Source organism: Miscanthus floridulus, chromosome 13 (genome assembly GCF_019320115.1).
Source record: "Miscanthus floridulus cultivar M001 chromosome 13, ASM1932011v1, whole genome shotgun sequence".
NCBI lineage: Eukaryota > Viridiplantae > Streptophyta > Magnoliopsida > Poales > Poaceae > Miscanthus > Miscanthus floridulus.
Genome location: NC_089592.1, coordinates 6213950 through 6241271, shown reverse-complemented (window position 1 = coordinate 6241271; position 27322 = coordinate 6213950). Strand labels below are relative to the sequence as shown.

The 27322-nt window shown below is 41.8% G+C and overlaps 2 protein-coding genes and 1 pseudogene across 6 annotated transcripts in view; 2 read left to right on the top strand and 1 right to left on the bottom strand.

The window, feature by feature from the left end:
* The window catches only part of LOC136500639 (intermembrane lipid transfer protein VPS13-like), a 31505-nt gene extending 10582 nt beyond the window's left edge, over nucleotides 1-20923 (top strand). For 2 of the 5 annotated variants that reach the window (XM_066496042.1, XM_066496041.1), the window contains exons 14-48: nucleotides 478-654; nucleotides 735-859; nucleotides 1791-1941; nucleotides 2026-2115; nucleotides 2213-2314; nucleotides 2727-2785; nucleotides 2870-2972; nucleotides 3452-3643; nucleotides 3726-3842; nucleotides 4020-4279; nucleotides 4363-5882; nucleotides 5971-7127; nucleotides 7677-7805; nucleotides 7881-8033; nucleotides 8754-9344; nucleotides 9423-9494; nucleotides 9661-10122; nucleotides 10206-10392; nucleotides 10471-10705; nucleotides 10793-11167; nucleotides 15148-15264; nucleotides 15640-15913; nucleotides 15992-16105; nucleotides 16182-16265; nucleotides 16721-16771; nucleotides 16855-17031; nucleotides 17125-17435; nucleotides 17509-17832; nucleotides 17923-18004; nucleotides 18609-18755; nucleotides 18999-19103; nucleotides 19190-19300; nucleotides 19383-19487; nucleotides 19696-19765; nucleotides 19837-20923. In XM_066496042.1, the coding sequence (XP_066352139.1) occupies nucleotides 478-654; nucleotides 735-859; nucleotides 1791-1941; nucleotides 2026-2115; nucleotides 2213-2314; nucleotides 2727-2785; nucleotides 2870-2972; nucleotides 3452-3643; nucleotides 3726-3842; nucleotides 4020-4279; nucleotides 4363-5882; nucleotides 5971-7127; nucleotides 7677-7805; nucleotides 7881-8033; nucleotides 8754-9344; nucleotides 9423-9494; nucleotides 9661-10122; nucleotides 10206-10392; nucleotides 10471-10705; nucleotides 10793-11167; nucleotides 15148-15264; nucleotides 15640-15913; nucleotides 15992-16105; nucleotides 16182-16265; nucleotides 16721-16771; nucleotides 16855-17031; nucleotides 17125-17435; nucleotides 17509-17832; nucleotides 17923-18004; nucleotides 18609-18755; nucleotides 18999-19103; nucleotides 19190-19300; nucleotides 19383-19487; nucleotides 19696-19765; nucleotides 19837-20498 (8991 nt within the window). In that variant the 3' untranslated portion in view covers nucleotides 20499-20923. Of the gene's footprint in view, nucleotides 1-477; nucleotides 655-734; nucleotides 860-1790; nucleotides 1942-2025; nucleotides 2116-2188; nucleotides 2315-2726; nucleotides 2786-2869; nucleotides 2973-3451; nucleotides 3644-3725; nucleotides 3843-4019; nucleotides 4280-4362; nucleotides 5883-5970; nucleotides 7128-7676; nucleotides 7806-7880; nucleotides 8034-8753; nucleotides 9345-9422; nucleotides 9495-9660; nucleotides 10123-10205; nucleotides 10393-10470; nucleotides 10706-10792; nucleotides 11168-15147; nucleotides 15265-15639; nucleotides 15914-15991; nucleotides 16106-16181; nucleotides 16266-16720; nucleotides 16772-16854; nucleotides 17032-17124; nucleotides 17436-17508; nucleotides 17833-17922; nucleotides 18005-18608; nucleotides 18756-18998; nucleotides 19104-19189; nucleotides 19301-19382; nucleotides 19488-19695; nucleotides 19766-19836 lie in introns of those variants that run through there. The other 3 variants (XM_066496040.1, XM_066496043.1, XM_066496044.1) reach the window with 3 other exon arrangements.
* A 558-nt stretch (nucleotides 20924-21481) lies between these two features.
* Nucleotides 21482-23097, bottom strand: LOC136501204 (large ribosomal subunit protein P1). The gene is made up of 4 exons (XM_066496705.1): nucleotides 23001-23097; nucleotides 22782-22891; nucleotides 22571-22694; nucleotides 21482-21904 (listed from the first exon to the last, which is right to left on the bottom strand). The coding sequence occupies exons 2-4, from the start codon at nucleotides 22848-22850 to the stop codon at nucleotides 21768-21770; spliced, it is 330 nt and encodes a 109-aa protein (XP_066352802.1). The 5' UTR covers nucleotides 22851-22891; nucleotides 23001-23097; the 3' UTR covers nucleotides 21482-21767.
* A 1968-nt stretch (nucleotides 23098-25065) lies between these two features.
* On the top strand, nucleotides 25066-26310 carry LOC136499334 (uncharacterized; annotated as a pseudogene).
* The last annotated feature ends 1012 nt before the right edge of the window (nucleotides 26311-27322 follow it).

Here is a 27322-nt window from a genome sequence, read left to right as displayed (position 1 = left end):
GGGGGGGGTGACCTTCATATATATATAGCCAATATGGCAGGATGTACATGCGTGTACATGCTTTACATAGCAGGCGCTAATCACACTGATTGTGTGGTTGCCTATTATATACTTGCCTAATATATACACTTGCCTAATATATCTATCACACACTGTTGGAAGGCAACTGCTGTGAGCTGCTTAAAAAAAACTGATTGAAGGCACTTGCCTTTAAGGCCTATCAAATTGCATGTCGTGTATATGTTCCTTAAAGTGAGACTGAACCAGGGGTATCATAACATTTTTGGGTGTAGAAAGTAACTTAACATCATATTTATCTAATGCATGCAATATTGGAAGGTATATATCTTTAGTTGCTCAGCCTTCACATTTTCAGCATAACCATGATGACATAGTCCTTTATTCTTGTTTAATAAGAATGTATTTGCCTTGTTTTTTGGGTGCTATCTATGGTAACACTTCACTGATCATTGGCAGGAATCATTGGTGAAATCTTCCAAAGATACTCATAGTCCAGGAAGTCCTCGAAGCAATGAACAGTTGACAGGGGCAAGCCAGGGATGGCTAAACTGGCTTTCTCTTGGAATGCTTGGTGTTGGTGGAACAGCTGACAGTAGCTCATTTGCTGGTGTTATTTCTGAAGACATTATTAAGGTTATATTATGTGGTTAACCAATTTTGTGCAATCTGCAGTAGGAGCAGGCCGTTCTAAAATCTTTGTTTTCCATTTTCAGGATATATATGAGGGAACGGAATTTCATCCAGTTTCTTCTGCTGAAAATTGTTTGAAGAAAGAAAACTACTATTCTTTGTTTGTTAGACTATCTATTTCTCGGATAGTCACGACTGTCACCTCCAGGCAAGTGCTGCAGTTTGTTTTCTTTTCTGGCCCCCTCCACGACTAATAATGTAACTAATTTAGTGAATATGGCATGCTGTCATGTTCTTCAAAAGCACTGAGTAAAGCCAATTACTCAAAAAGTTTGACACATCCAGTAATTATTTCTATTACAGCTATAAAGATGTGGTTGACACTTGGTCTTTATAAGAGTTATAACAACTTGCGAGGGAGGAAAATACATCAATTTAAAAGATGCATCGCTGTGGCAATTGAACTCTACAAGCAGCTTTGTGAAATACTGATGTGTTAAGTCTTCGTAGAATTCTTTCTGGCCTAATTGAGAGTTCTGACAACTCGCACGAAAACTGCCATCATAAAGCCCATTTTTTCATGTACTGGATAACTCAGGCTGTGTTCAGTTATTTTGTAAGGGTGCCCAAAACGCCCCTTATCTAGTTATCCTTAGCTTAACCAAAATCCTTTAGGCCAAAGCAAACTTGTGGTAGCTAAGATTGAAACCCAATAAGACACACAGGAACCAAGATAAGATAGTAAAGTATACAGAAATGCTTTTACTTTGAGCTTGAATAAATGCTGTTTTACTTCTGGTTATTTTGTTCTTTTTATCATATGCATATACTATATTTAGCATCCAATGGTCAAGATTTCTTTTGCTGCGTAAAGTTCACTTGTTTAGTTGTTCTTGCTTCCTGCCTTTTCCTCTTTCCTCTTTGCTGGAGGCTGGAGAAACCTGGGTCTTCTGGGCCTTTCTTTAGCTCTTCTTTTATTTTCTCAAGCGAGACGTGTTTCCTTTTTTGCTTTTCTTATATATATAAATAAATATTTACAATAGTAGGGGCTTCCCCTACTGTTTTCCCTAAAAATACTTAAAGAGGGATGAGGGGCCCTTTGTTATCGACTAACTTTTCTACCCGCATTGATGGTCTAGGGGGTTTGGCATGAAGCTTGTAGATACAATGTTTTCTGGGCTTGGCATGGAATGTAAAATATGGGATGATTCAGCAACTATTCTTGCTTGGCTTGATTCTCTTCAGGTTATCAACCCACTGAATGAAACAAAAATCTTACGGGCTGAAAAGGTACACCACAGTTTAATCCTCAGATCTTTTTGTCCCCTCTTGTGGGTTGGTTATATTTATTAAATTGATTGATATATATTTTAGTGTAGCACTGGTGATGGTCTTGGGGCACCTGTTATCAGTATCCAAGTTGATTTTCCCAAGTCAAACGAAAGATCGGAAGCTTCAACAAGAGTACTTATGTTCTTTCTATTCAGTTAAAAGAGAAATTTATTGCATATGTGGTATTCATAAATGTTGATTATAGGTATGTTGTCGTGTTTCATTTCAGGTCGTTGTCCAGGAAATCAGTGCCATCTATGAACCAGAATTCTTTGTTAATGCCCTGCACATCTATGATCTGTTTTCCTCTTTCCAATTTCAGCATGATAGGGTAAGTATTTAAATACTGCTAACATTGGTAATGAAGAAAGAGATGGATACAATAGCCAATAATGCAAATGATTTCTCAAGTGAGACTTTTTGAAAAGGTTTGGTAGTAGAATAGAATTTAGAATGCTTGCTGTTGTTACCATAACCCTCTGTAATTTTTTTGTTCGTTTGGAAAAATGTAAATTCAGTTCCTCTTTACTTCTATAAGATTATTAGATCAGCTACCTTGTGACGCCTGCCTTCAGTCATATAATGTTTTTTGTTTCCCTGGACCTGACATTAGCTCATTTATTATTTCCTTATTGGGCCATCGAAATACTTAACTATACTGTATGCTGGGTAGAGAGACCTGGCATATTTCATGCAAATCTTCCTGGGAGAAATGTTATGGATTGCTATCCTGATTAATGCAGGTGGTTTCTTCTCTAAATCGGTTCGATAATTTGGGAACAAGACTTGTCTCCAAACTGAAGTATCTCCTCATCTCCCCTTTCCTTTTCTGTTCACACTGCACTATGCTTGTACAAGTTGAGTAACATTTTGATCATAATTCAAGGTACATGTCTGCTAATCGTAAAAAACTTAATTGGGATTTGAGGATTCATCACTTCGTCATTAGGCTACCATCACAGAATTGTGAAAGGAAAGAACTTGCCATGGTATGTTCTAATGCTGAATAACATTGCCTTGCATTTTTTGCTCACGTCAATACCATGATATTTATGTGCACATAAATTCTACAGATTAAGTTCCCAAATTCATGTTTGAAACTGATGGATACCAATTTTCCCTGGACCCAACCGGAACTTGATAAACTGGCCTTGTTTAATTTATTTCAAGTTTGAAATTCAAATTTGACATTTGATATGTTTGTAAATAAATCATGTAAGTAAGCAAAGTTGGAGGATGCAAGAAATATATTATCATTTTGATAATATAAGGCCCCATTTTCCTGTAATATTGTTTCAAAATCTCAGGCTCCTACAAAAATACAAAATTAAATGATGCACTGGCTTAATGTTTTCAGAAGAAAAGATTATTCTAATGGGTCTTAATTATTGTACCGTCTCTATTTAACTTCAATTGGTTGATTCAGTAGCTATTTTCTTTTATCATTGTGCAATTATTGTAATTGCAGGTTGTTGATGTTGGGGATGTATTCATTCAGTCTAAAGATACAATTGAGGATATTTCTCGAACACAAGAAAGCAATTCCTTTCTTGACCACATATCAAAAAGCCTTCCTAGTTATTTTTCTGATGATCTGTTACTTGGTATCCAGTTGGATGAGCTTTATAACCAGTTTGAGGTTGGCCTTACTGGGTTTCAGGTCAGACATTGTGCATGGTTTATTGTTCCGTTTTTTGGTTATTCAATAACTATATGAAACAACAGTAAATGAATGATTGCAGGTGAAGGTATTGCTGCCTGACAAACATAATTTTTCCTCTACACTGGTTAAGCTTGATGCTTCCATTGCACTTCGATTGTGTGTATTCCTAGATGAACCAGTGCTAAAACAATTGGAGGTAAGATTTTTGAAGGACGGTGACTCATTATGTCTTTAATTAATGATCTATTTTTGGTAATAGCTATATAAGTGTATAATAAAGTTTGTTCACCCTAGTTTTTGCAATGTGATTTGTCTGCTTACGTTATTCTCTGCCAATGTAAGTTTCTGTATTTCTGAACTATCGTTTTGGCAGGTCGGTTTTATTGTGCCATTTATTGATGTATACCTCTCTCAGACAATGTACAGTGCCATTGTTAATTTGCCTAGAATGAAAGAAACTAACCTTGTCAAGAACAGTGTGTTTGATAATCCCAAGACACATGGACACAAGAAATCGGCCTTAAATGTGTCTGTGTCTCTGAAGCTAGCCAAGTTGGGTTTACAGGTTGACCTTGATGGTAATTGTGAGGAAAGTTCAGGTCTCATTGTTGGCATTGAAGACATTGATATCAGGTTAATAATTGGCTACTAATTTTTCAACCTTGAATCATGACTATTTTCTGTTCTTTTATGTGAGTTGCTGCTGTGATTTCTAGGTATGCTATCTGCGAATTGTCAGACCTTTCTCTTGCCATGAAGATGGTCAATGTTACTTCCAATTATCGGAAGGATGAATCAGATTCACATGTGCTATGCTTATCTGGGAACTTAACACGATGTCCTGAAAATTCTGTTGAAACTTGCTTGAATCTGCATTATAGAACTCATAAGCATGATGATCAAATGCATCATTTATACCAGCTGAATTTATGTGATGTTGATCTGCATGTTAACCCATCTGTTATTGGTCAGATACAGACGTTTTTGAGAAAACTTGATTCAGGACCTTCAGTTGGCAGTGATGCTGAATCCACAATGATTGGTCAGAGTTCCATGAAATCCGGGGCAACTAATGGCATACTTCCCAAGTTTTCCTTGTCAAATTTATGTGGTGCAGATGGCACAGTATTCGCAGGAGTTTCTGTTGACCACTTCCCCTTTTTAGTTGCAGATTACTGTTGTGGATATAGTTTTGGGTGCTTAGGAGCTCAAGATGTTGAAGCACAAGAAAGTTTATACTCAAAGAATGAGCAATGTCATGACACTTCAGGTGTGAATGGTTATCATGCATCAGATCTTGCCAGCAATACACACGGTAAAACCCAGCATTCAAATTGTTCATCCACCTCATCAAATGACCCCAAGAATGCCAGCAGAACTGTTCTGGATCTATCACTTATTTCTGTTAGAGTACATTTTCCTGAATCATGTGGTACTTTAGCAACAATAACCATTCCTGAATCTATATCAGCACTCACTTATTTTGATGCAAGCTCATGGGATTTACTACTGTCTGCTAAAAATTTGACTCTTGCTTCACCATGGACTCCACCAAATATCCATGAGCTGCTCTGGGGCACATCTTCACATCGCAATGCTAGTGCACTTAATGTTCGAGTTAAAAAGGACTTACCTGCACTGTCAACCGAAGTATGTGTTGGAATTCAAAATGTTTGTTGTGTATTGCCATCCAAGTTACTGGCTATGTTTGTTGGATTCTTTTTGTTGGATGATTGGAATCCTATTGCAGAACAGGAATTCCCTGTGGCAGGTAACAATCTTGAGTGCTTGGGAGAATCACATGACTGTGTAACATACAAATTTGAGATCAGTGATTGTGTTGTAATTTTTCCTGTGAAAGAGCAAGATTTCTTTTGTCTAAAGCTGGAGGTTCCACATTTTTTCTGTGAGTTCATTGCGACTGGAAGCTCTGTAGAATTTGCAAAGCGTATCCCCAAAGAATTCTTCAGTTCGGAGTGCATAGTTTCCAGAAGAGTTGATGTCATCTGCATATATGCAAGAAATGCATCCATATCACTTCTAATTGTCAGCGACCATACAGATTTTATGCTGAAGCTTGATGAGAGCATTCCTAAGAGAATCCATTCTCTTATTGAAAAACTTGATGCTGGCATATGGATTCAGGTTCCTTGCAAAGATATACCATACTCCCAGCAGCCTACTTTACCCACCTCAATTATGAGCAAAATATCACGATGCAACTTGATTGCCGAAGGTACCAGATCATCATTGAACTTGTTTTTCAACTTCTTCAAATGTATTTTTTTGTAATATTAGCTTTAACTTTGTCAAATCTTATGCAGATCTATATTTTATAAATGGGATGGAGACAGTTATTGGTGTTGTTGACCAGTTGATTTCAATCGGCAATGAAAGTAAAATGTACAAAGGCAATGCCTTGCAGTTTTTAGATCATAGAAGTTTCTACAAGGGCAACCCTGACCCTAATGAGTGTACCAATCTCACTATTTCGATCAAGGATCTGATGATTCTCTTGGGTCAGTCTAAAGATAAAGTAGCACTGGAGAGGATTGCCACTGCAAACATGGAGTTTGATGTTTCTGCTGTACTAGTTGGTGAAAAACCAGAGCACATGAACTTTGATGTTGTTTCTTTAACGCTGCAGTCATCCGGTGGTTACACTCTCATCTCCATTGTTTCCGATGGGCCATTATCTCCTGTTTTCGTCAAGTTTACAAAGCACCATGCTGGACAAGATGAGATATTACTAAGTGTACCCCTTTTCGAGGTCTGGTTATATTTACAGGATTGGAATACGATTATCAATCATTCCCATTCATATGTGAAAACAGACGTAAACAGTACGCCTGTGGAGCATGCAGCTGCTTTGTCTCAGTTTCCAGAAACGGCATCATCACCACTTATTGCATCAGAATTTGGTTCGCCAGATGACTTCAACTTAGTGCTAACATGTGAAACTATTGCTGGTGTACTCCATATACCTATCTGGGGGAAAGAAGAAAATCACACAAGCAATCACATGGGTGTGACTCCTTTTCCAATGGAAGTGGGCACTCATCATGAGGCAGATGATATTCAATATTGTGAACCAAAAGTTTGCAAGTTTGTCACCTTAACTTTTGAGAGTAAACATTTTGTGATGATGTCAGGTGATAGCTGCATGAATTTTAAATGTGATTTAGAGAGATTGAAGGTAATGCTGGAAATGATTCAAGAGAATAAGGGTACCTCCGTTCCATTTGTGCATATATCTAAGGTTAAATCTTCTGGTTATGTTCATCAATCAGAAAGGAATTTGGAACATCTTTCTGTTGACCTACAAGCTGAATACATGGATGTTAGTTTTTCACACCAGATATTTAACTTCTGGCATAATATGGAACTCAAATTTCCTGCTGCATCATCTGCATCCTCTTTTTATTCCATGGCATTCAAGGCAGGATTGAGGAAAGGGTCTCTTCTGCTAAATGATGGAAGGGTAAGCTCTGTAACTGTGCTGCTTGTTCCTTTACTAAACATAAACTAGGTGCTTGTTAAATGCTGGGAATGTTTGGTTCTGGTATGTGCATTAATATTATTGGAAGTTGATCTTACGCCAACATTCAGAAGATAAAAAAACAATTCAATGATATTGACTTTGAGAAAAGCGCATAATGTAATATTGTGAATACCACAAAATGGAAACTAACTAGTACTAGCTATTATAAGATATTAGAATATATGGCTAATTTTGTAATCGGAGATCATTATATAATTTTTTAGCTCATAGAGCAGCATGGTGCTGATATGTTTTGACCCAAAGAAGAATTTGGACCATCAGACGGGATCAGGCACAGCACGGATAATTATGTTTATGTTTGCTTCATTAATTGATGATATTAGATAGGTTTGAAGCATCTTGAATTCAGTAAATAAAACAGATTTGTATATGTTCTCCTGAGCTTTTTATACATCAATATGCTGAGTTACATAAGTTCCATTCAAGCTCTAACCTGCTCTTTATTTTTCTTGGCAATGCTTTTGACAGTGGAGCAGTCATGGACCTGTAATAGAGACCTTATTGAAGAATTTAACTGTGCAGTTTAGTCAAATGAAGGATAGGACAGAAATTTCTGCTTTTGTTGACCTTTTAGTAAATTACAATAACATTGACAAGGTAAAATACTACAATGTTCCTGCCTCTTAAATTTTCGCTATGATAGCGCTGAAATAACAACTTATATATTTATAGGTTATGTGGGAACCTTTTGTAGAACCCTCAAGATTTCAGTTACATATGCTAAGAAAATGTGGTGATTGTGGACTGGATATATCACCCAGTACTGATGTGTGTTTAAGTTCAAGCAAGCAGCTTAATCTGAATATATCAGAACCTTTAATTGAGGTATGTGAATGTGATTTTTTTTCTCTTGCCATGCGTTGTTCAAGAAAAGAAAATTTCTCTTGCCATATAGCAAATGGCGTACTCCCTCTGTTCCAAATTGTAAGTCGTTTTGGCTTTTCTAGGAATGCGGCTTTTGCTATGAACCTAGATGTACGCTATGTCTAGATACATAGTAAGAATTGTGTATCTAGAAAAGCCAAAACAGCTTAATGTGGAACAGTGAGAGTATTCTGTTATAAATCCTAATGATATTATTGGTAATTTAACTGCCAGTAAAAAACTCGATTCAACAATCAGGATAGTAGACTCTGTAATGACTATAGTCAGAGTACAACTCAAGATCCAACATTTGAAATCACTTGGATGAAATCACATTCCTAGGAGTGTGTATGTGTGCGTGTGTTTTGTAAGGGGTTCCTAAATCCCCACTTTTTTTTCTTAATACAATAAAGCATTGCTAGAAAAAAAAAGGTCATAAGTGTTTTGGACGATTAGATGCATCTTTGTACTTGTACTCAAATGGTTGTATGCAAAGCTTTTCCCATTTGGATTATATCTGCTACATATCTGGTTTTAAGGAAAATGAGAGGTAGGAGCAGAATTTGGGCCTTTCGGGATTTGGGTCACTTGAATCAGTTGAGGAACACTTAGAATTTAGAATTTACCTATGAGACACAATTTTTTAATTTATTGTTTTGAACTCTTCATTTGCATGTGTAGGCTATCCTCAGACTTAGCCAGATGATTACAGATTCTCTTGATCCAAGTAATGGTAGTGGTCTTCGGGAAGATCCTGGAATCTTGAGATTAAGCCATGATGATGTTCGTACCAGAAGATATGTGCCATACATTCTCTCGAATGACACATCATTGCCCTTTAGGTTCAAGGTGTACCGTGGTGCTGTTAATTCAGATGGTGTTGACAGTTTCTCTGTAATAGATGAAAACTCTGTACCGGCAGGGTATGCTGTCCCAATTTACGTCAAAGAAACTCTTGATGATTTTTTCTTCCAACACAGAGAAGCGCGATCGTCAGACCATCTCATCGAGAAACGAATGAGTGCTGTATCACACTATATGATCTCCATAGAGTTTGATGGAACATCAGGCCCTTCAAAGCCAATGTCAATGGACCTTGTGGGCATTTACTTCTTTGAAGTAAATTTCTCTTCAAGTAAAAAGCCAATTCTCGGCGAAGAAAGTTTTGGAGCATTTTCGTCTAATGGAAAAGGCAACGATGGGTTAATTGTGCCTGTGGTGCTCGATGTTTCCTTACAGAACTACAGCAAACGTATACGAGTTTACTCAACGGTAATGACTAATGCCCATTTCAGTAGTCAGTTACTACACCATTGGATGCATACACAGATTAATGGCCTCCTTTTCTAGGTAATACTATACAATGCAACATCAATGCCCCTCGAATTGAGGTTCGATATACCATTTGGTCTTACATCAAAGGTACATAATCTTCGACATCGTAACCATTTCAAAATTCAGATGAAATTATTATTAGGAAGTCAGTAGTTGCACTTCTATGCCTTTAAATTTTTCACCTCTATACAAGGTAAATAGTTTCCACCAAAAGAACCAAATATGAGATTTCTCAAGAAACTTTATTCTGCAGGTAATAGGGCCCATTCCTCCAAACAAAGAAATTCCACTGCCGGTTCATTTGTCTGAAGCTGGCCAGATTAGGTGGCATCCTGTTGGCAGAACATACTTGTGGAGTGAAACGCGTTCCTTGTCAAGTTTACTTTCACGTGAAAGCAGGGTTGGGTTCATGAAATCATCTGTTTGCTATCCTTCTCACCCTAGTAATGATCCATTTCGTTGTTGTGTATCTGTTGAAGAATACAATGTCCCTTCATCCGTTAGTACCCAGAAAGGCCAGTTGTGCAGTGAAAGATTGAACACACAAGTTTCTGGAAGTTCTACTCCAAATATTTTTAAGCAAAATTTGACAAGGACACATTTTATACGGCATGTCAAGCTTAATACTCCGCTTCTCATAAAGAACTATCTCCCTGTTTGCATTTCCTTGGCAATAGATAATGGTGGGTCTGCACGTGTAGTTTCACTAAAGGAGGTAAGCTTCTGGTGCCATGCATATATCTTACCTCAGCCGGTTTGGTTTTTCATTTCAAATTTGTGACTGAATTGTATTCACAGGTAGGGTCTGCCTCTATTTTTTTTGTTGATCCCTCCAACCATCTTGGAATTACAATTGATATCCAAGATTATAGGTCCTTGAACATAAAGTTTCCCCGGGCTGAATCATTCTCTACTGCAGCGAAGTCAAATGGCTTCAAATTCTCCATAACAGAGTCGATTACTTTCTACTCGAATTTGTCGAATTGTATGTACTTTGGGCTTTTTTTTAAAAAAAAAACTTAAGCCCACCGTAATAAAGTTCTGATGTTAATTTGTTCTGCAGCTCCTCTTAATGTTATGCTGGAAAAATCAATGGATGCTCGTTCTGGTGCAAGGGAGTTGTATCTTTCTGTTCCATTCTTGTTGTACAATTGCACAGATCTATTGCTTACTGTCACTGAAAGCAGCTCTGAGAGGAGTGGGTCCACCCTTGTGATTCCTCCTAGTTTTGAGTTGGATGGACATGCAAGACATTTGCTTGAAAAAAGTGGTCTTTCTCTTGTTGATCCATCTGTACAGTAAGTGTCTTTCTGTCCTTTAGAAATTCACTTCTTATCTGTTTCTATATATGCTCTAACACTTTTGTGTTTGTATTTCTCCTGCAGGTGCTTTACAGGCAAAATGCCCCAGTTAGATTTGATTGATGGACGCTGCTCTTCTTCAGAGATAAGCTGCACCAGTAACAGTGAGTCTGTAAAGAAAGATTTTGACAATGGTGTTAAAGCTTATATGTTTGCTCCTGATGGGCACACTCCAGCAACTGAACTTTCAGTTAAGTTGAATGCTTCTCCGCCTAATAATGGAACTGAAACAACTCGGCGAAATTGGTCAAATACATTCCTCCTTGTCCCTGCCAGTGGTTCAACAAATGTTACTATTCCCCAGTCATCTACTTCTGGTGCCTTCTTAGTTGCAGTGGCATCTATACCTGTTTCAACAGAACTTTTTGGGAGGACAAGGGCTATTGCTTTCAGGCCAAGGTAATTGAAAGGTTTCCATTTTCATCTGCCAACTGTTGTGGCAACAAATTGTTTTTAAGCAGTCATCCTTATCTGCCACAGCCGTATAAAGAGTGTGGATTTCTCATGTATAAAATGTGTCAGAGCACTTTTATTTAAGGAAACAACTCCAGTCACTAGAAAGTAAAGCAACAAAATAACAGTTTGGTTGTGTACCAAGAGCAAAAATAAAAATTCTTGAAAACATAGGAGAGCTGCATTTCTTTGCATTAAGAAGAAAAGGGACAAGAACCCTTACAAACACACACAACACACCAAACACAAAAAACACACAAAGCAGTTCAGTTTACTTGCCTTTACAAAAGGCTGCACAGACCGCCGATGACCAACACAATCATGACCCTACCAAGCCTAAGCCGGCTACTGTTCCGGCACAATGCCAAGAAGGTGGGTAATTCCTTTAGGCCCGGCCAAAGATCATTTCAGCAGCTCCTCTTTAGCGAGCAATAAAGTTCCAGCTAAATTTGGAGATGCCCATCAGCGATTCCTGTGTGCCGAAATTATCCAAGCTCCTAGGATTATACTAGAGTTGAGTCCTCTTCGGGTTTGATTATCAATCAAGGATTCTGTCCTCTCCCACCAATCATCGAAACAGACATCGTCGATCTGCGGGGTTAGAGCCTGCAGGCCGAGCTTTTGCAGCAGCAGAAACCAGAATTCCTGTGAGAAGGGGCAAGCACAGAGCAAGTGATTGATCAATTCTTCCTTTTATTGCAAAGTGGACAGCGAGGAGCATGTGGTAGACCTCGCTGTGCTAAACTATCGGCAGTCCAGCACCTGTTATGAGTCACCTACCACATGAAAAAACGACTTTTTCCTGGAGCCCATGACTTTCAAATCCTCTCCCTTGGTCTGAAAGGAATAGCACCCACGAACATTCCTTCATAGGCCGACTTGGCGCAGTATTTGCCGGAAGTAGAGAGGCACCAAATGTGAGAGTCCTCTACTTCAGGTTCTAAAACCACCTGACCAAGCACGTCCCAGAGATCAAAATACTCAACTATCACTTCAACACTAGCACCTTTGATGTCAGACACCTAACAATAATTCATATGGGCCTCTTGGACAGTCCTCTTATAAGCTCTCCTCTTCGGCACAAGTGAAAACAGCTGGGGTGTGAGATCTGCAATACACTGTCCGTGCAGCCATCTATCAGTCCAAAATAAAGTGGAAGTGACATTGCCAACTTCTGACACTACTGCCAATCTGCCATGGAATATAAGGCCCAGACACAACCATGAACTTGAATTGTGAATGCAGACCAGGGTGGTTAGCCTCAGTCTTTTGCAGCCAAATCCATCTCATCTTTAGGGCCTGTAAGATTGGTGTATAATGCGTGGATGTATTGCTTGAGCCCCTTGGGCTGATTATATAGGAGTACATGGCTTGGAGGGCAAGTAGCCTCTCCTAGAGATAAGGAAGGTTATCCCAGGATTACAATCAATCCTAAACTAACCATATCCGGAGTTGCCTAATATACTCTAACATCCCCCCGCAGTCACAACGGGAGCGCGCAGACGATGAGACTCGAGAATAAGCCGAAGAGATGACATCCCCCCGCAGTCGCAACCGTCGATGTGCCGCAGATGTGGTGGCTGGAATGGGAGCCGAAGAGGCTTGTCAAGCAGATGGTAGCCCCTTAGTGCCGAAGTAGCCGAGGTCGAGGTGGACGTGATCGAAGCCGTGGAGGAGGGCGCGGGTCCGAAGCGTCAGCGAAGGCGCCCAAATACACAAAATCAGCAGCTTCTTGCCGACAGGGTCAGCAGGATGATAGGCCGATTGCGATGGTAGATGGTGCAGCTAGAGAGCGCAACTGCATCTTCCTTCAACAATATCGGCGGCGGTGTCCGCGAGCGTGCGGCAATAGACGCGGACTCGGACCGAGAGCCAGCGTGACGAGGACCAGCAGCATGGGTGGCGCCACCGCCTGAAAAGGCGGTGTCGCCGGCGAGGATGGCTGGATCACGAGCGTTGCCGCAGCAGCCTGAAGGGCACAACAACAACCTCGTCTTCGGGAGTGTCGAGGATGAAGCGATGACGAACGGCAGGGCGACGCAACCCGATCTCTGATCGGGAAAAAGAAAAAAAACAGCAGCAGCAAGACGAACCTTGGGGTACAATCTCGGATGCCCCTAGCAGTGCCCCATCCCCTCCCTTATCTCTTTCCAGGTCAACACGGACAAAGGGGAATAGAAATCAGTGACAGGAGGAACCGGCCGTCCAGTGGCCGAGCAGCAGGGGGCAGCGAGATGGGGCGAAGCCCCCACGGCGCAGCAACCCGCCAACGTGCCGCCCCCGGGGAGATCGACGCTCGACAGGGGCGGTGAAGACGGCGGCACTCGCGGCGGATCCTGTCAGCGATGGGAGAGGTAGGTCCTTATGTTGTTGGTTGACCACGACGGCGCGGCGGATCAGAAGGATCGATCGCGCATCCTACGAGGGCGCTGCCCCCAGTGGAGATTGATCTCCCTGGGGGTGGCGCGAGGGCAGCGGAAGCCGGAAGCCTAGGGTTAGAACCTAGACTCGTGATACCATGTAAGATTGGTGTATAATGCGTGGATGTATTGCTTGAGCCCCTTGGGCTGATTATATAGGAGTACATGGCTTGGAGGGCAAGTAGCCTCTCCTAGAGATAAGGAAGGTTATCCCAGGATTACAATCAATCCTAAACTAACCATATCCGGAGTTGCCTAATATACTCTAACAGGGCCCAGTTCAGATTTTGAAGGTTGGAGATTCCTAGCCCTCCAATACCAAGAGCAAAATGGAGCTTTACTTGTTCTTTGACATGGGCATGATTTCCTTTGCTACTGTAAACCCAAATTGCTCATACCAGGTTATATGTGAAATGAGTCTTGTTACAATAGCTCTGCATATTTTGTGATGGTACCATAAAAGAAATCTCTTGAGCAACATGGTTATTAGAACTTATTAAAATGGAGAATGAATTTGGGTTGCTGTTAATGATAGAGTCAATGGCCAGGTCCCGTAAAGGTTTAAATTCATTCATCATCCTAGGAGTATGGGCTATCTGGACTCACCACAATCTGTGTGTTTTTGACGGTGTTTCCTCCTCCCTGACTGGTGTTGTGTCTCTGATTTTAGAGGAGGTTTTGGAAGTTTTGGCCGGGGCTCAAGGTGTGTCTTATTTCCCTGCCCTTGTGCCACTTTTTATCTAATGTTTGGTCCCAAGCAAGTTATGTTAGATTAGAGACAAAACCTGACAAAAAGACACAGGTAAGAGCATAAATAAGTACTACTAAAAGCAGTAGCAGACCCAAAGCTTTCTAGAAGCCTGGACGGTTTAGTGGGCTAAGCAGCAGAGCAGGCCTAATCTTCTCTAGACATGGGCTACACAATAATTAGGCCTAGTGGAGTTGAACGCTCAGGAGTCCGGGCAGAGGCCAAGGGTCTCATCGGGCCATGGGTCCACCAGTGACTAAAAGTAATCATAGTAGTATGATAATAGTATTTGTTCGGGCACATCAGTTGCTGATTCCTATAGGTCCTTTCTAAAGATAGTATATCCGTTCTCTCAGGTCTCTACTGCCCTCTTCCCATACCAGGTTTGTTCTACCCCCCTGCCTCTTCTTACATTATCAGTAATTCGGGATCCCACAGGATATGCTGCTATGCGCTGGTGCCTGTGGAGTCCTCTGTAGGATATGGCCAAACCATCTCAATCGGTGCCCCTGGAGGCCTCCATTGGTCAAAAATTTAGATGTAGTATAAAACTAATATAACAAAATTCTTGTTTTCTTTGTTGTGAGTGTTCTAATGTGTGCAGAATGTATATCTTGGTCTCTTGGATTTATAGTTTCTGCCATTAAAACTTTTCCTTATGTTTACACTTCTAGCTTCTTTTACTTGTACAATTTCATTCCATTCTTTGTTCGCCTGCCTAATATCTACTTTTGTCCTCTGTCCCTACTATTTTGCAGATATGTCATATGTAATGCATGCAGCAATGATTTGTTCTTTCGACAAAAAGGAACACGATTTTCTAAGCACTTACGTTCTGGGCAACACTCTTTCCTTCACTGGTCTGATACAGCAAGGTGATTTGCATCATTACTACCCTGTATACCTTGACAGCCTGCTTTGTTTGAATATATGAAATTCTTAATAGCACAAAAAAAGAAAGGATTTTTACAGTTTAGGCATGCATACTGCAGAAACCTGGTACAGTATTTTTCTCTCCCAACAAATCAGCCGTACAAATCAGCACAAGCGGCTTTACGAGCAGCCGAACAGAGCCATACTGATGTGACTTGTATTTTAAAAATGTGAAAAGGGAATAAACCTTATTCTTGACTCATATTTAAAATATGAAGGGAACTAAATCTCATTCTTACCAGAGTGCTATGTTCATTTTTGTTGTTTGTGCATCCTCCATATATTTTACTGTTTGGGCTGAACAACCTTGTTTTTAGAGAGTTGCTGGTCTCCGTTCGGTTTGATGGCCCAGGATGGCAATGGTCAGGAAGTTTTTTCCCTGACCACCTGGGAGATGCTCAATTGAAAATCCGGAATAGTGCCTCAGGTTTATCATATATGGTTCGAGTTGAAGTGCAAAATGCCGATCTAGACGTATACAGCAAGAGATTTTCTGGAAAAAATAATGTCAATACTGGTACAGTACTGATTCTGCTATCTGATGATAAGACTGGTTTTGTACCTTACAGGATCGACAATTTTTCAATGGAGGTAACTAGTTGTGCTGCCTGGCTTTGTTTGAAAACTTAATGATTATCATTCTTACGATTACTCTTTCAATAAATTCAGAAACTGCGGATATATCAACAGAGATGTGAATCTATTGAAACAATTGTTTATCCCTACACATCCTGTCAATATGCTTGGGATGAGCCTTGCTATCCTCATCGCCTTATTGTTGAGGTATATTAGCTCTTTATGAATTTTAGCTTGTCTTAAACAATTACGCAACATTGTTTCTCCCCCATACTATGTACAGATTCCTGGAGAACGAAGTTTGGGTACATTCAATCTGGACATTCTCAATGATGATGTTCATGTGTCGCTACCTTCTACATCCGAGGTAAATGATTGCCTTTAAATTTGACTAGCATTTAGTGTAGTGAGATTTTATAGGTTGTGTCCTTGCTGAGTCCAGGCAAGTAAAAGTCTACTCTTCGGTTTTGTTTCTTGTTGCTTTTGTTTTTCCCCTGTTTTTTGTTTGAGAAAGATAGACACATTGTGTATGTGCCTACTTAGGTGTATAAATGTCCATAGTACATTGTCAGGATGTTTATGGTTACTTGCCCTGTGTGATTAGAGTTTAGAAATCTTTAGTTTCCTGTCCAGATGTTTTTGGGAATGACTTGGTCCAATTTCACATGGAAGCACTAGACAACGACATCAAAGAAAGGGAGAAGGCTTGATCGGTGCTTGTCCTTACATATCGCATTCTTTAACTGATTTTCATTATCAGCGATTGCTTATATTTTGCATTGTTTTCCTTCCTGTTATGTATGTGATACATATCTTTTACAGAAAGCTGAAAGACAATTCTGCATCTCAATACATGCGGAAGGAGCGATTAAGGTCAGTTTCCGGCCCACTATCTGCCCTAGAACTGTCTGATTCATTTCTTTTGTCAATATTTGATTTACAATCATAATATGTAGGTGCTAAGTGTTCTTGATTCAAATTGCCACAATACGGAAACAAAAGAAAAGAATTTTCTGGGATCAAAGGAACCTAAAGTTGCTGATCACAAACTGGAGCTTGATATGAATTTTGCTGAAGTTATCAAAATACACTTACCATTCATCGGGATATCTCTAATAAGTTCTTCTCCACAGGTGAACTGACTATGTCTGTTTTACTATACTTATGTTTCTCATCACTTACAACTTAAGTGAAGTTTGTTTACTATACTTAAGTTTGTTTGACAGGAATTGTTGTTTGCTTCTGCCAAGGAGATGACAGTTGTTGCCATGCAGAGTTTAGATCAGCAGAGATTTACGGTTCAAATACAATCTATGCAAATTGATAATCAGTTCCCTGATAGCCCACACCCTGTCATGTTGTCATTTGAGGGCAGTCATAAGGGAAAATCCATGAACTTTTTTAAGAGTAAAGATACTAAGCTGAAATCAGCAAATGACATTCTTTCCAATACTACAGAGCCTGTGCTGCAATTTGCTGCAGCTAAATGGAGAACCAGAGATGTATCATTTGTTTCCTACCAATATATAAACATAAGGTACTCGTTACTCTTTGTTGATAATTCGTCATATGTGAACTTGTGGTGACACTTTTTGTTTGTTGGTTGGCAGCGTAGCTCCTGTTCGCCTTGAACTTGAAGAACGACTTGTCTTGAGCATGATTGAATTTTTTAGATCTGTTTCCTCTAGAATAAATATTGGGCACTTAGAGAAAAGTCTTGAGCTAAGTATTTTAGGTGGTGCTACGGACATGTTAAGAGAATATGAAAAAATCTCAAAGAATATATCAGACAAGCTCCTGGTGCAAGACAGTGAATTGTTGCCTTCTGTTGTCCCAGTTGGTGCTCCATGGCAACAGATACACCTTTTAGCCAGAAAGCAGAAAAAGGTGTACATTGAGTTGTTTCAGTTGACTCCTGTCAAGTTGACTTTCAGGTTATTCTTCTCTAATGTTTTGTGGTTATGACTGCAGGAAATGTATATATATTATTAACTTACCACTGGCAACTATGTTTTACATTGTAGTTTTACGAGCACACCTTGGCTCAATAGGAATGAAGGTGGTTCAGACCCCAGCATAGGTTTCAACAACACTACTGCAATCCAGGTGCAGATACATATCCCTTAACAAATAAATTTATTTCTTTTTATGAACATTTTCTGTTTTTATAGAGTTATTTAATCTGTCCTCACAATTGCTTGTACAACATAGAAGTTATCTTTCCATGCAGTTGTGACTTCATTCTGTATTGCAACTTCTTTACGAGAACTAAGAATGGCACGATAATGATTGCATTCCCCAAAAGGAAAATTTCAATGTCAACTTAAGAAATATGGTGGCACCCCGCCCTGGGAGAACCCCTTCCCCTGTCTCAACCACCCACCCAACACACATGGAACGGCCTGAACAGCATCTACTCAAGTAGCTAAGATTCTTAGCTTGGATAGGCACATGTTTCCAATGTTACAGTCTGCACTTATAAGGTTGCTTACCAACATATTTTCTAGTATAAGTATAGATAATTTTCAGTGGTTCTTTTTGTGTTTTCCCCATACACTTGCTTTTAGACAATACACAGTTCTCCTGCATGTTTGAGAAAAAAAAATGCTTTTAGATATTTGTTTGATCTGTTGGTAGTATGTATGATCTGCATATATATGTTAGATTGTATTGTATCTTTTGCCCCTGAATGTTTCCATTTTGGTTGCAGAGAGGTCTTATGGCCCTCTTAGATGTTGAAGGAGTACCAGTTTACCTTGGAGAAATTATTGCGGAAAATCTTATGGCCAGCTGGCAATCTGTTCAGGACATTCTTGTGAGGCATTATAGCAGGCAAATCCTCCATGAACTTTATAAGGTAAATGGTAGCATCCCAAATGAACTGACTAGAATGCATTTTACAAACCTACCAATATCTTGAGCTATTGAATGTCACTTATATGTGGGGCCAACTGACCATGAAAGGGGAATGACCACAAAGTTGTAGTTTTACGAGTGTAATCCAAAATAGTGTTGGTTTCTGAAATGGGCACAAAAGGATTTGCGACTATTAGCTCAACATTGTTAGGTTTGTGAAATTATGTTCGACTGTTTAATGCAGGTTTTGGGTTCTGCTGGCGTTATAGGAAATCCTATGGGTTTTGCTAGGAATGTTGGGTTTGGTCTAAAGGACTTCATATCTGCTTCAAGAAAAGGGAAATTGCAGGTTTGTAAATGTGAAGTCTTAGCAGGAATGTCCACTCTTTAACCTTCCAGTTTGAACTCAAGATCTATGGGTTGCTCTTTTTACAGAGCCCAGTTGAACTATTAAACGGTATAGCACAAGGTTCAAAAACTCTTATTGGAAGTACAGTTTATGCAGTCAGCAGCGCCACTTCTCACTTCAGTAAAACTGCTTATAAGGTATTTATGCTGATGACCTGTTTGATCATTGAAGAATATATGTTTCCTGAAATCACTGCTAAGGAGAAATTCCATTATCCAGGGCCTTGTTGCCTTTACATATGATGAGCAAGCTGCTTCGAAGATGGAAGAACGGGAAAGACAGCTAGGTTTGCATGGGGAAGGAGTACTGAATGGTTTTCTAGAGGTAAAAGTCATCTCTCTTGATTGTGCATTGCCATCTGATTTCAACAAATTTTCAGCATATGCTTATTTACACTTTAAAACTAAATAATATATGAGTTCAGCCTTGGGATAAACATGTGGGGATTTTTTTTTTTCATTTTTCACCATAAATCTTGCTGGACATTTATCTAAGCATAATGTGTGTTCTGCGCTGTAATGATTTTCTCCAGGGTCTGACTGGGCTCCTTCAATCACCGATCAGGGGAGCTGAGAAACATGGTCTTCCCGGGGTCATCTCAGGTACAACCATTCTATTAAGCATTTATATTCAGTTTATTCCCATTTGACCAACAGCATATCTGTTCCTACAGGTTTAGCAATGGGAACAGCTGGCCTTGTGGCACGGCCTATGGCTAGCATTCTTGAAGCCACAGGCAGAACTGCCCAGAGCATAAGAAACCGAAGCAACCCTCATGAATCCAACTACTTGCGAGTCCGTTTCCCCAGGCCTGTTGCCAGAGATCACCCTTTGCTCCCATACTCCTGGGATGAAGCCATCGGTGTATCGTTGCTTGCCCAAGCTGAGTGTGGTAGACTGAAGGAGGAGACATTTGTCATGTGCAAGACACTCAAGGGGGCTGGGAAGTTCCTTGTGCTAACTGAGAAGCTGCTTCTACTAGTCTCAAGTCCATATTTAGTGGATCTAGGATCACCTCAGTTTGTTGGTGTTCCTCCTGACCCACAGTGGTCAATCGACACAGAGATGCACCTCAAGAGCGTTGTTCATCTGGACAGGTCTCAGGAGGTAGTGAACATTGTTGGGAGCAGTGGACAGACTTCACCTAGGGACAAAAGAGGTGGCACGAGAAACAGGGTCATGAGCTCGGCCTTTGTCCCCCTGTTTCACCTCAGCATCGAGCTCCCAAATGATGAGGATGCAGAAGGGACGGTGCAGGTCCTACAGGCACTCATCGAGAAGGGGAAGGCACGGAGGTGGGACAAGAAGATCCTACACCGAAGCAACATCAGTTGAGGTTTTTACAAGCAACATTAGTCGAGGTTATATGAGCATTAGCTTAAAGAAAAGTTTTGGTTGCGGCACAAGACATTGTAACTTGTGAGCATGCGACTTTGTATAGCTAAAGGCAGAGCAGATACCAGCATACATGATGGACATGATGGAGGAGGTAGTGTGAATAACGCAGTGTTCCATAGGTGATCACCGTGAAGCCATTGGACGTGCTTCGGTTTTTTGCAGTCTAGGTGTACACTTGTAGCTTCTAGAAGTTCTGTCGACGGCTCTTGTAAATGAAGGGTGAGGGGCTATGTGTAGCAACACCATTGTAAAGATTTTGGCAGCAAATATTTTTTTCTGCTCTTTTATGTGCTTTCCCATTCTTGGGCTGTGTTTACAAACTTCGCCAATCTTGGGCTATGGATATTTCTGATTTCACCATAGGGAATTTAGCAGAGGTAGGGGATACGCCCAACCAAACGCACCGAAACAACAGGTCAACAGCCATTGGCTAGAGTAGCCAAACGAACTTTAATCAATGAAGTTAAGGTCTTCAAACAGCACATCATAAATACCACAGCCTGCTCAAATAAACTTGGTACAGCAGTCACAAAAAAAAATGCAATTCTGAGTTTGACTCAAGTTTAAAGAAAAAATTATTAACATTCATTACTCTAAATTATTGTTATCATTTTGAAAATACGTTCCATTTGATATTAAAAAATGTTGTACTTTTATTACATAGATATCGTCCAAACGTAAAACCGTATATACTCAAAAAGGATAATTTAATTGCATTCTTTCCAGGATTAAGGGAGTACTGCTAACGAGCTAAACTAGAATGCAATGGCCTTTTCTTTCAAAAAAAGAAAAGAATGCAATGGCCTAAAATGCAAGCGACAAGCGATGCATAAACAACGCACGTTTCAGAAGAACAATTCAAGAATCGGTTGAATTCTTGATTAAAAAGGCTGAACAAAAAGCAATTCAACCGCGAGATCAGCACATCAACCAGAGCATTAACTTTGATTGATTAAAAAGGCTGAACGAAAAGCAATTCAACCTCGTGATCAGCCCATCAACCAGAGCATTAACTTTGAGGCTAAGGAACTTGGTACAATAATATAGAAACAAGTTTCACTCTAATAAGATGGTTTGAGGTTCATCATCACATAGCCTCAAAAAAACACAAAACTTGATTACTTGTAATAAAACCCTAGAGACATAACATAAGATAGTCTTGGACAGCATAAGCGAATTTGCTAATGGCTGGGTGATGGGGGCTCCTCAGTCGAACAGGCTGAAGCCCATGTCGTCATCAGACTCCTCCTTAACCTCTTCCTTCTTCTCCTCGGCAGCTGGGGCAGCAGCTGCCGCAGCACCACCAGCAGGGGCAGCAGCAGCAACTGGAGCAGCACCACCACCTACAAACAAATTTCAATACACCAATGATTAGACCAAGAATATAACTGGAAATTATTATGCACAAATTCAAGACTATAAACACAAAGGGTGAAAAATTCAAGACGATCTAGCATCCAATTCCAGTATAAACATGCACAGAAACTCTTTGGTGCACCTAAGGAATTAGTATAGACAAAGAAACTCTTTCATGCACCCAACGTAATTCTGGCACAAACCCATGCATCCTGTAAATACTCATGTCAATGTATCTCCGTTTCACTAACATAATTAAGATTGAAACATTGGTGTCAAATAGTGTCAAATTAAACATTGAAAACCTAAGATTCAATTTAAGTAAACAGGCAGATACTTAATACTCAATTAATACAGTACGGTCCAATCGAGTCCATCGTCCACCGAAAGGTTCAATTACAGTGAAGGTGACAACTTATAATGTACTAATCAGTCAAGTAGAATTTCTAGAACTGACCATATCACAGGGTTGGATAATGAAACAAAGAATATTTAAGACATCTCGATCAACTTTCAAGATAAAAAAAAGGCTAGCTAAATCTACAACAATTGCCACCATGCAGCTATCCACATATTCGAAACCACGGGCATGAACATACAAAAGTATCTTGAGAGCAAAGGGGGGGGGGGGGGGGGGGGGGGGGGGTGTATACCAGATCCAACGGAGAGGATGAGGTCCTCAACGTTGCGCTTCTCCAGGAGCTTGGCGAAGAGCGCCGGCCAGTAGGACTCAACCTTGATGTTGGCCGCCTTCACGATCGTGGCGATCTTCTCGGCCTGCCAAGAAGAACCATCACGGAATCACTCAACCGCTCAAAAAACCGTTGAGATTAAAAGAGCCGACAGCGAGGGAGAAGAACGCACGGTGATGGCGATGCCATCGTCGCTGAGGATGAGGGCGGCGTAGGTGCAGGCGAGCTCACCGGAGGCCATGGGTGCAGGCGGCTTCCTCTCACCGGATGGATCTGCGGTCTCTGCGAAGAGAAAACACGAGAGAGAGAGAGAGAGAGAGGTTAGTCTCGGAAGCAGCAGCGGCGGCGGCAAGAGACGGCGCGAATCAGAGGTCAAGGCGACGGCACGTACCAGAGGGAGAGAGGCGGCGACGAGGGCGGAGGCGCAGGAGGCAGGGGGCTTCTAGGGTTCGGAAGGAGGTGGCGTGGGTGCGGTTTATATAGGGGCTGGGTTGTTAGGGTTTCGCCCGCAGAAGTCTGGGCCGGACTGGGCCTTATCGTGGGCTTTGTTCCCTGCGTCGTCATCGCTCTTTGGGTTCGACTGACTACAGCACTTTCAATTTTTCAAAGTTTTTTATTTTATCAAAATCTAAAACTACCAAAACCTCGTTTCAAAAAAATACCAAAATATATTAATATAATAAATAACACTATATACATAATACTTCTGTCTAAATTCTTTGCCGCTTTCTAAAAAAAATGTTGTGCCACTTTACTGACTAATGGTTGCCAAGGCAATTCATTTTCTATAGGATATAAGATGACCAAAATGCCATCATAGATTTATCTTTCAAGTGTTTTTTTTAACGAATCAGGAGAGCAGCCGATTGTATTAAAAAGCAGATGAAGCCTAGACTGGGCAAAAAATAAACAGATACAACTCCGATCGGTTGGATTGGGACCTCAACACGCACCGAAACTCCAACACAAAGAAGGAAAAAATAACTATGGCCGGTCAGAATGGGACACACGCTTCACCGCCGCTAAACCACCACAAACCGGTCACTACACTACGCCGCCACCTCCTGAAAGACAAAGCCATCAAGATAAAATCGCCCTCGTCATCACTTGCGCTATCGTTGCCGACGATGTCCCACACCGAGTAGGCCGCTGCTAAGCTGGGCTAGCCGCTGTGTTCCACTGCAAGCCGTGTAGCCCATCCGCAATTCGCACAATTGTAAGATGTATAACAATATTAAAATAGTGTTTCATAAAATGCATGGACATAGCATAAGTTGGCATGTTGCGCAAAATAGAATCCAGCATAATAGTTCTACCCCTCCCTAATATAATAGTTAGGGCATTTCATTGCCACCCATCAAATTAAGTGCCAAGTATTTGGAAACAAGAATAGGCTAGTCTTGAAGTTGGATTTTTTAGAACGCTTATGGTAAAATTAGCTGGAGTTCTGTTTGAATGCTTAAAGCAAAGAAGTTTTGATGGAAAATGTTGCAATATTCTTATGACCTAATAATTGTAACAGAGACCAAATGCTAACTTGACAGCTCCAAAATTAAAAGCCACAATCACGAATAAATCAATCTTGTATCTATTCTCACCTCTTGTCATACATCCCGTACCCAAAATTAAAAGACATGATCACAAATAAATCGATCTTGTATCTTTTCTCACCTCGTATACATCTCGTATCGTCTATCGACATGCTAGAAATTAAAGTGGGGAATTGGAAAAAAAAACCAGCTTAGACTTGAAGGTGATGTCCAAATCATCCAAGCTCATGGAATGCATGTGATGCTCGACAAAATCGACTCAACATGCGGTGCATCCGGGGACTTGCTATTAACGCAAACGGGCAATTGCCCAGCCGTCAGTGCCACAGGACAGATACATTACAGGCTCGTCTCATATAATGCCACATAAGATTTTTAATAACGTAGAGGAGACAGAGAAAGAGATAGTTGTTTCATGAAGCAACCACCTTATGAGTCATGCGCAAAAAAAAAATCACTATTGTACGATTTAATGTTGCTATGCAACTCATAAATTTTCTTTGTTGACGCACAGATTAAATTGAGTTAAATACATGGGCGGTGCTTAAACTTGTAGCTCTGTGCCACTTAGGTCCACGAACCCTCGAAATCGAAATTTGACCCCCCCCCCCCCCCCCCCCCCCCCCCCCCCCCGCGAACTTATTAAGTCGTTCACTGGAGGTCCATACCATTCGGAAAAAACGCTGACTAGGATAAATTTTTACAAAAAACACCCTCTGTAATCATTTTCTACCTACAGCAGTCCTTCCTAAGGAGGAGATCCGTATCCCATCGCCGTCTGATGCATTCCCGAGCCGGCCTTTTCGGGAGACAGGTCAGCCACCCGACACCAAGAGCGCTGCCGGCACCGACACCGGTGTCGCTGCTGCCACGACGACGTACGGCAGCGAGCGCGAGGCAGCTATCATGGGCATAGGTGGAGGCTTCACGTCGGCCGTCGTCGATGAGGGCAGCTTCAGCACCTTCTCCCTCGCCCGCCTCGCCGAGCGCCTCTACCACTTGTGCCGCCAGGAGCTCGACGCGCTCCTCCGCGTCCGCCAAGGTGCCAACCCCACATCGTCCGCCTCCTCGCGTTCTGTGACGAAGGCGGTGCTGGAGTTCACGCCAAACGGGAACCTACACGGCTACACAAGCGGCTGCACGGCGACGTGAAGGCATCCAACGTGTTGCTGGACACGAGCTGGCCTCCGCGCGCCGTGCTTGGTCCCCGGAAGGGATCACAGAAGTGGCCAGGGAGGCCCTTATCCTTGCCCTTGTCGCCGAGGATCTTGGCCGCGTCGTGATGACGCTACTCGGCGTGGGCGCGAACGGCGACGCGGTACGTCCTTGAGGCGATCCTGACGTCGCCCGTGGCGGACGCGGACACTAAGACCAACATCACCGATAGGACGGAGCTATTCCCAGACCTCGTGCGGATCCTCGGGGATGCCGCGTTGCTGGTAGCCATCCGTTGCATGCCCGCGCCGTAGTGCAGGTCCGCAGCCGCCCGACGCACGCGTCGATGGCGCTGGCCATGGCGGTCACGCCCACGGCCGCCACGAAGCCCGCGCTGCGGCTGCTGGCAAAGACCACAGGCTGTGGCGATGGCATGGCGGCCATCGTGGCCGACGCCGCCGAGGTGCCAGCCGCCGTGATGGGGCGGATGACCCGGATGGGGCCGGCAGAGCGGGAGACTGCCATGGTGGCGCTGTGGCTGTCCTGTTGCGCGGGCAGCAGGATCGGAGGATGCGGAAGGCCGTGGCTTCCGCGCTGGAGGCGGTGGGGAAGTTGCTGGTGGTGATGCAGGGGACTGTGCCCCGACCACCGTGGATGGCGCACCGTCGTCGCCGCGTGACGTGGTCGGCAAGCTCGTGGACCGGAGGCTGGGATGCCGATACGACGCCCACGAGGTGGCAGCTGTGGTGTTGCTGACGGCCGCATGCGTCGGGGACAATCCGAGCCATCGGCCGTCGATGGCCGACACGGTGCCGGCCCTGGAGCAATTGCAGCAGCAGCACCACGACCAGAGCTTATTAGGCACGGGAGGGAAGTTGTAGATGACTACAGGGTGGTTTTTATAAAATTTTATCTTAATCAGCGTCCTCCGAAGGGGTATGGACCTCCGGTGAACGACTAAATAAGTTCAGGGAGGCAAATTTTGATTTTGAGAGGTTGTAGCATAGAGTCACAAGTTCAAGGGCCGTCCATGTATTTAACTCAATTAAATTGAATTACTATAAGACAACCCATTATATGAGTTAGTTATTTGATCATTTTATTATTACGTGGCAATTGTTATGATACTATATTAATGTACTTGCCCTCCGCACAGCAGACGGGAGTGGCCAAGAGCTGAGGCATTCAGGCACCAAGCAGTGTTAATTAGAATAAATATTATTGCACTCAAGAAAAATTATAATCTAAGTTCATATATAGGAAAAAAATTCCGCGTTCACAGTACATAAAGTCCTCGCTGAGGTAGGAGAGTAGGGGGGTTGTTTGGTTTAGCACCCGTGCAAGGTTGCCTGGCCAGGCGGCTTTCTAGGCCGTTGATTTTAAGCGCTTGGCAGCTGGAATCGCTGTTTGGCCGGCAAGCCCCGCTATCCAAACAAGTCCTAGGTGACTTTCCTATATCGGAGTTGTCAGGTTGCTATCCAAACAAGCTCTAGGTGACTTTCCCATATCAGAGTTGCCAATGAGCAACACCTGGCAGGGCTCATTCTCAAGTGCTCCTTTAGAGAAGCTCGCTTGAGGACCTTTTTTTTTTTTTGCTCCTCCTAAAGGGTCTAACTCCTCACCAGAAAACAGCTCCTCCTAAAGCGTTTGATATGTCTCCTCTGGAAAAAGCTGCTGCCGGAGCAAGAGCCGTGCCAAATAAGCCCCAAGGTAGTCATACTCACACTGTTTTTTAGATTTTGTGAAATAATTGTCTTTTCCGTATCTTCAAATAAAAATTGGGTTCTGATCTGCACCAGCATCTCCAAGACAGTAAGACGCATAAGTTAGACAGATTTTTTATCATTCTAGATTGTAATGCTTATTATTTAATTAATTTCACAAAATACAGTAAGACGCATAAGTTAGACAGTTTTTTATAAAAAAATCTAACACCTCTTTGCAGGACACGTTGCTGGCCACACACCAGAAAAGCAGAATGGTGAAAAGGAAATAGCACAAAGCCGCA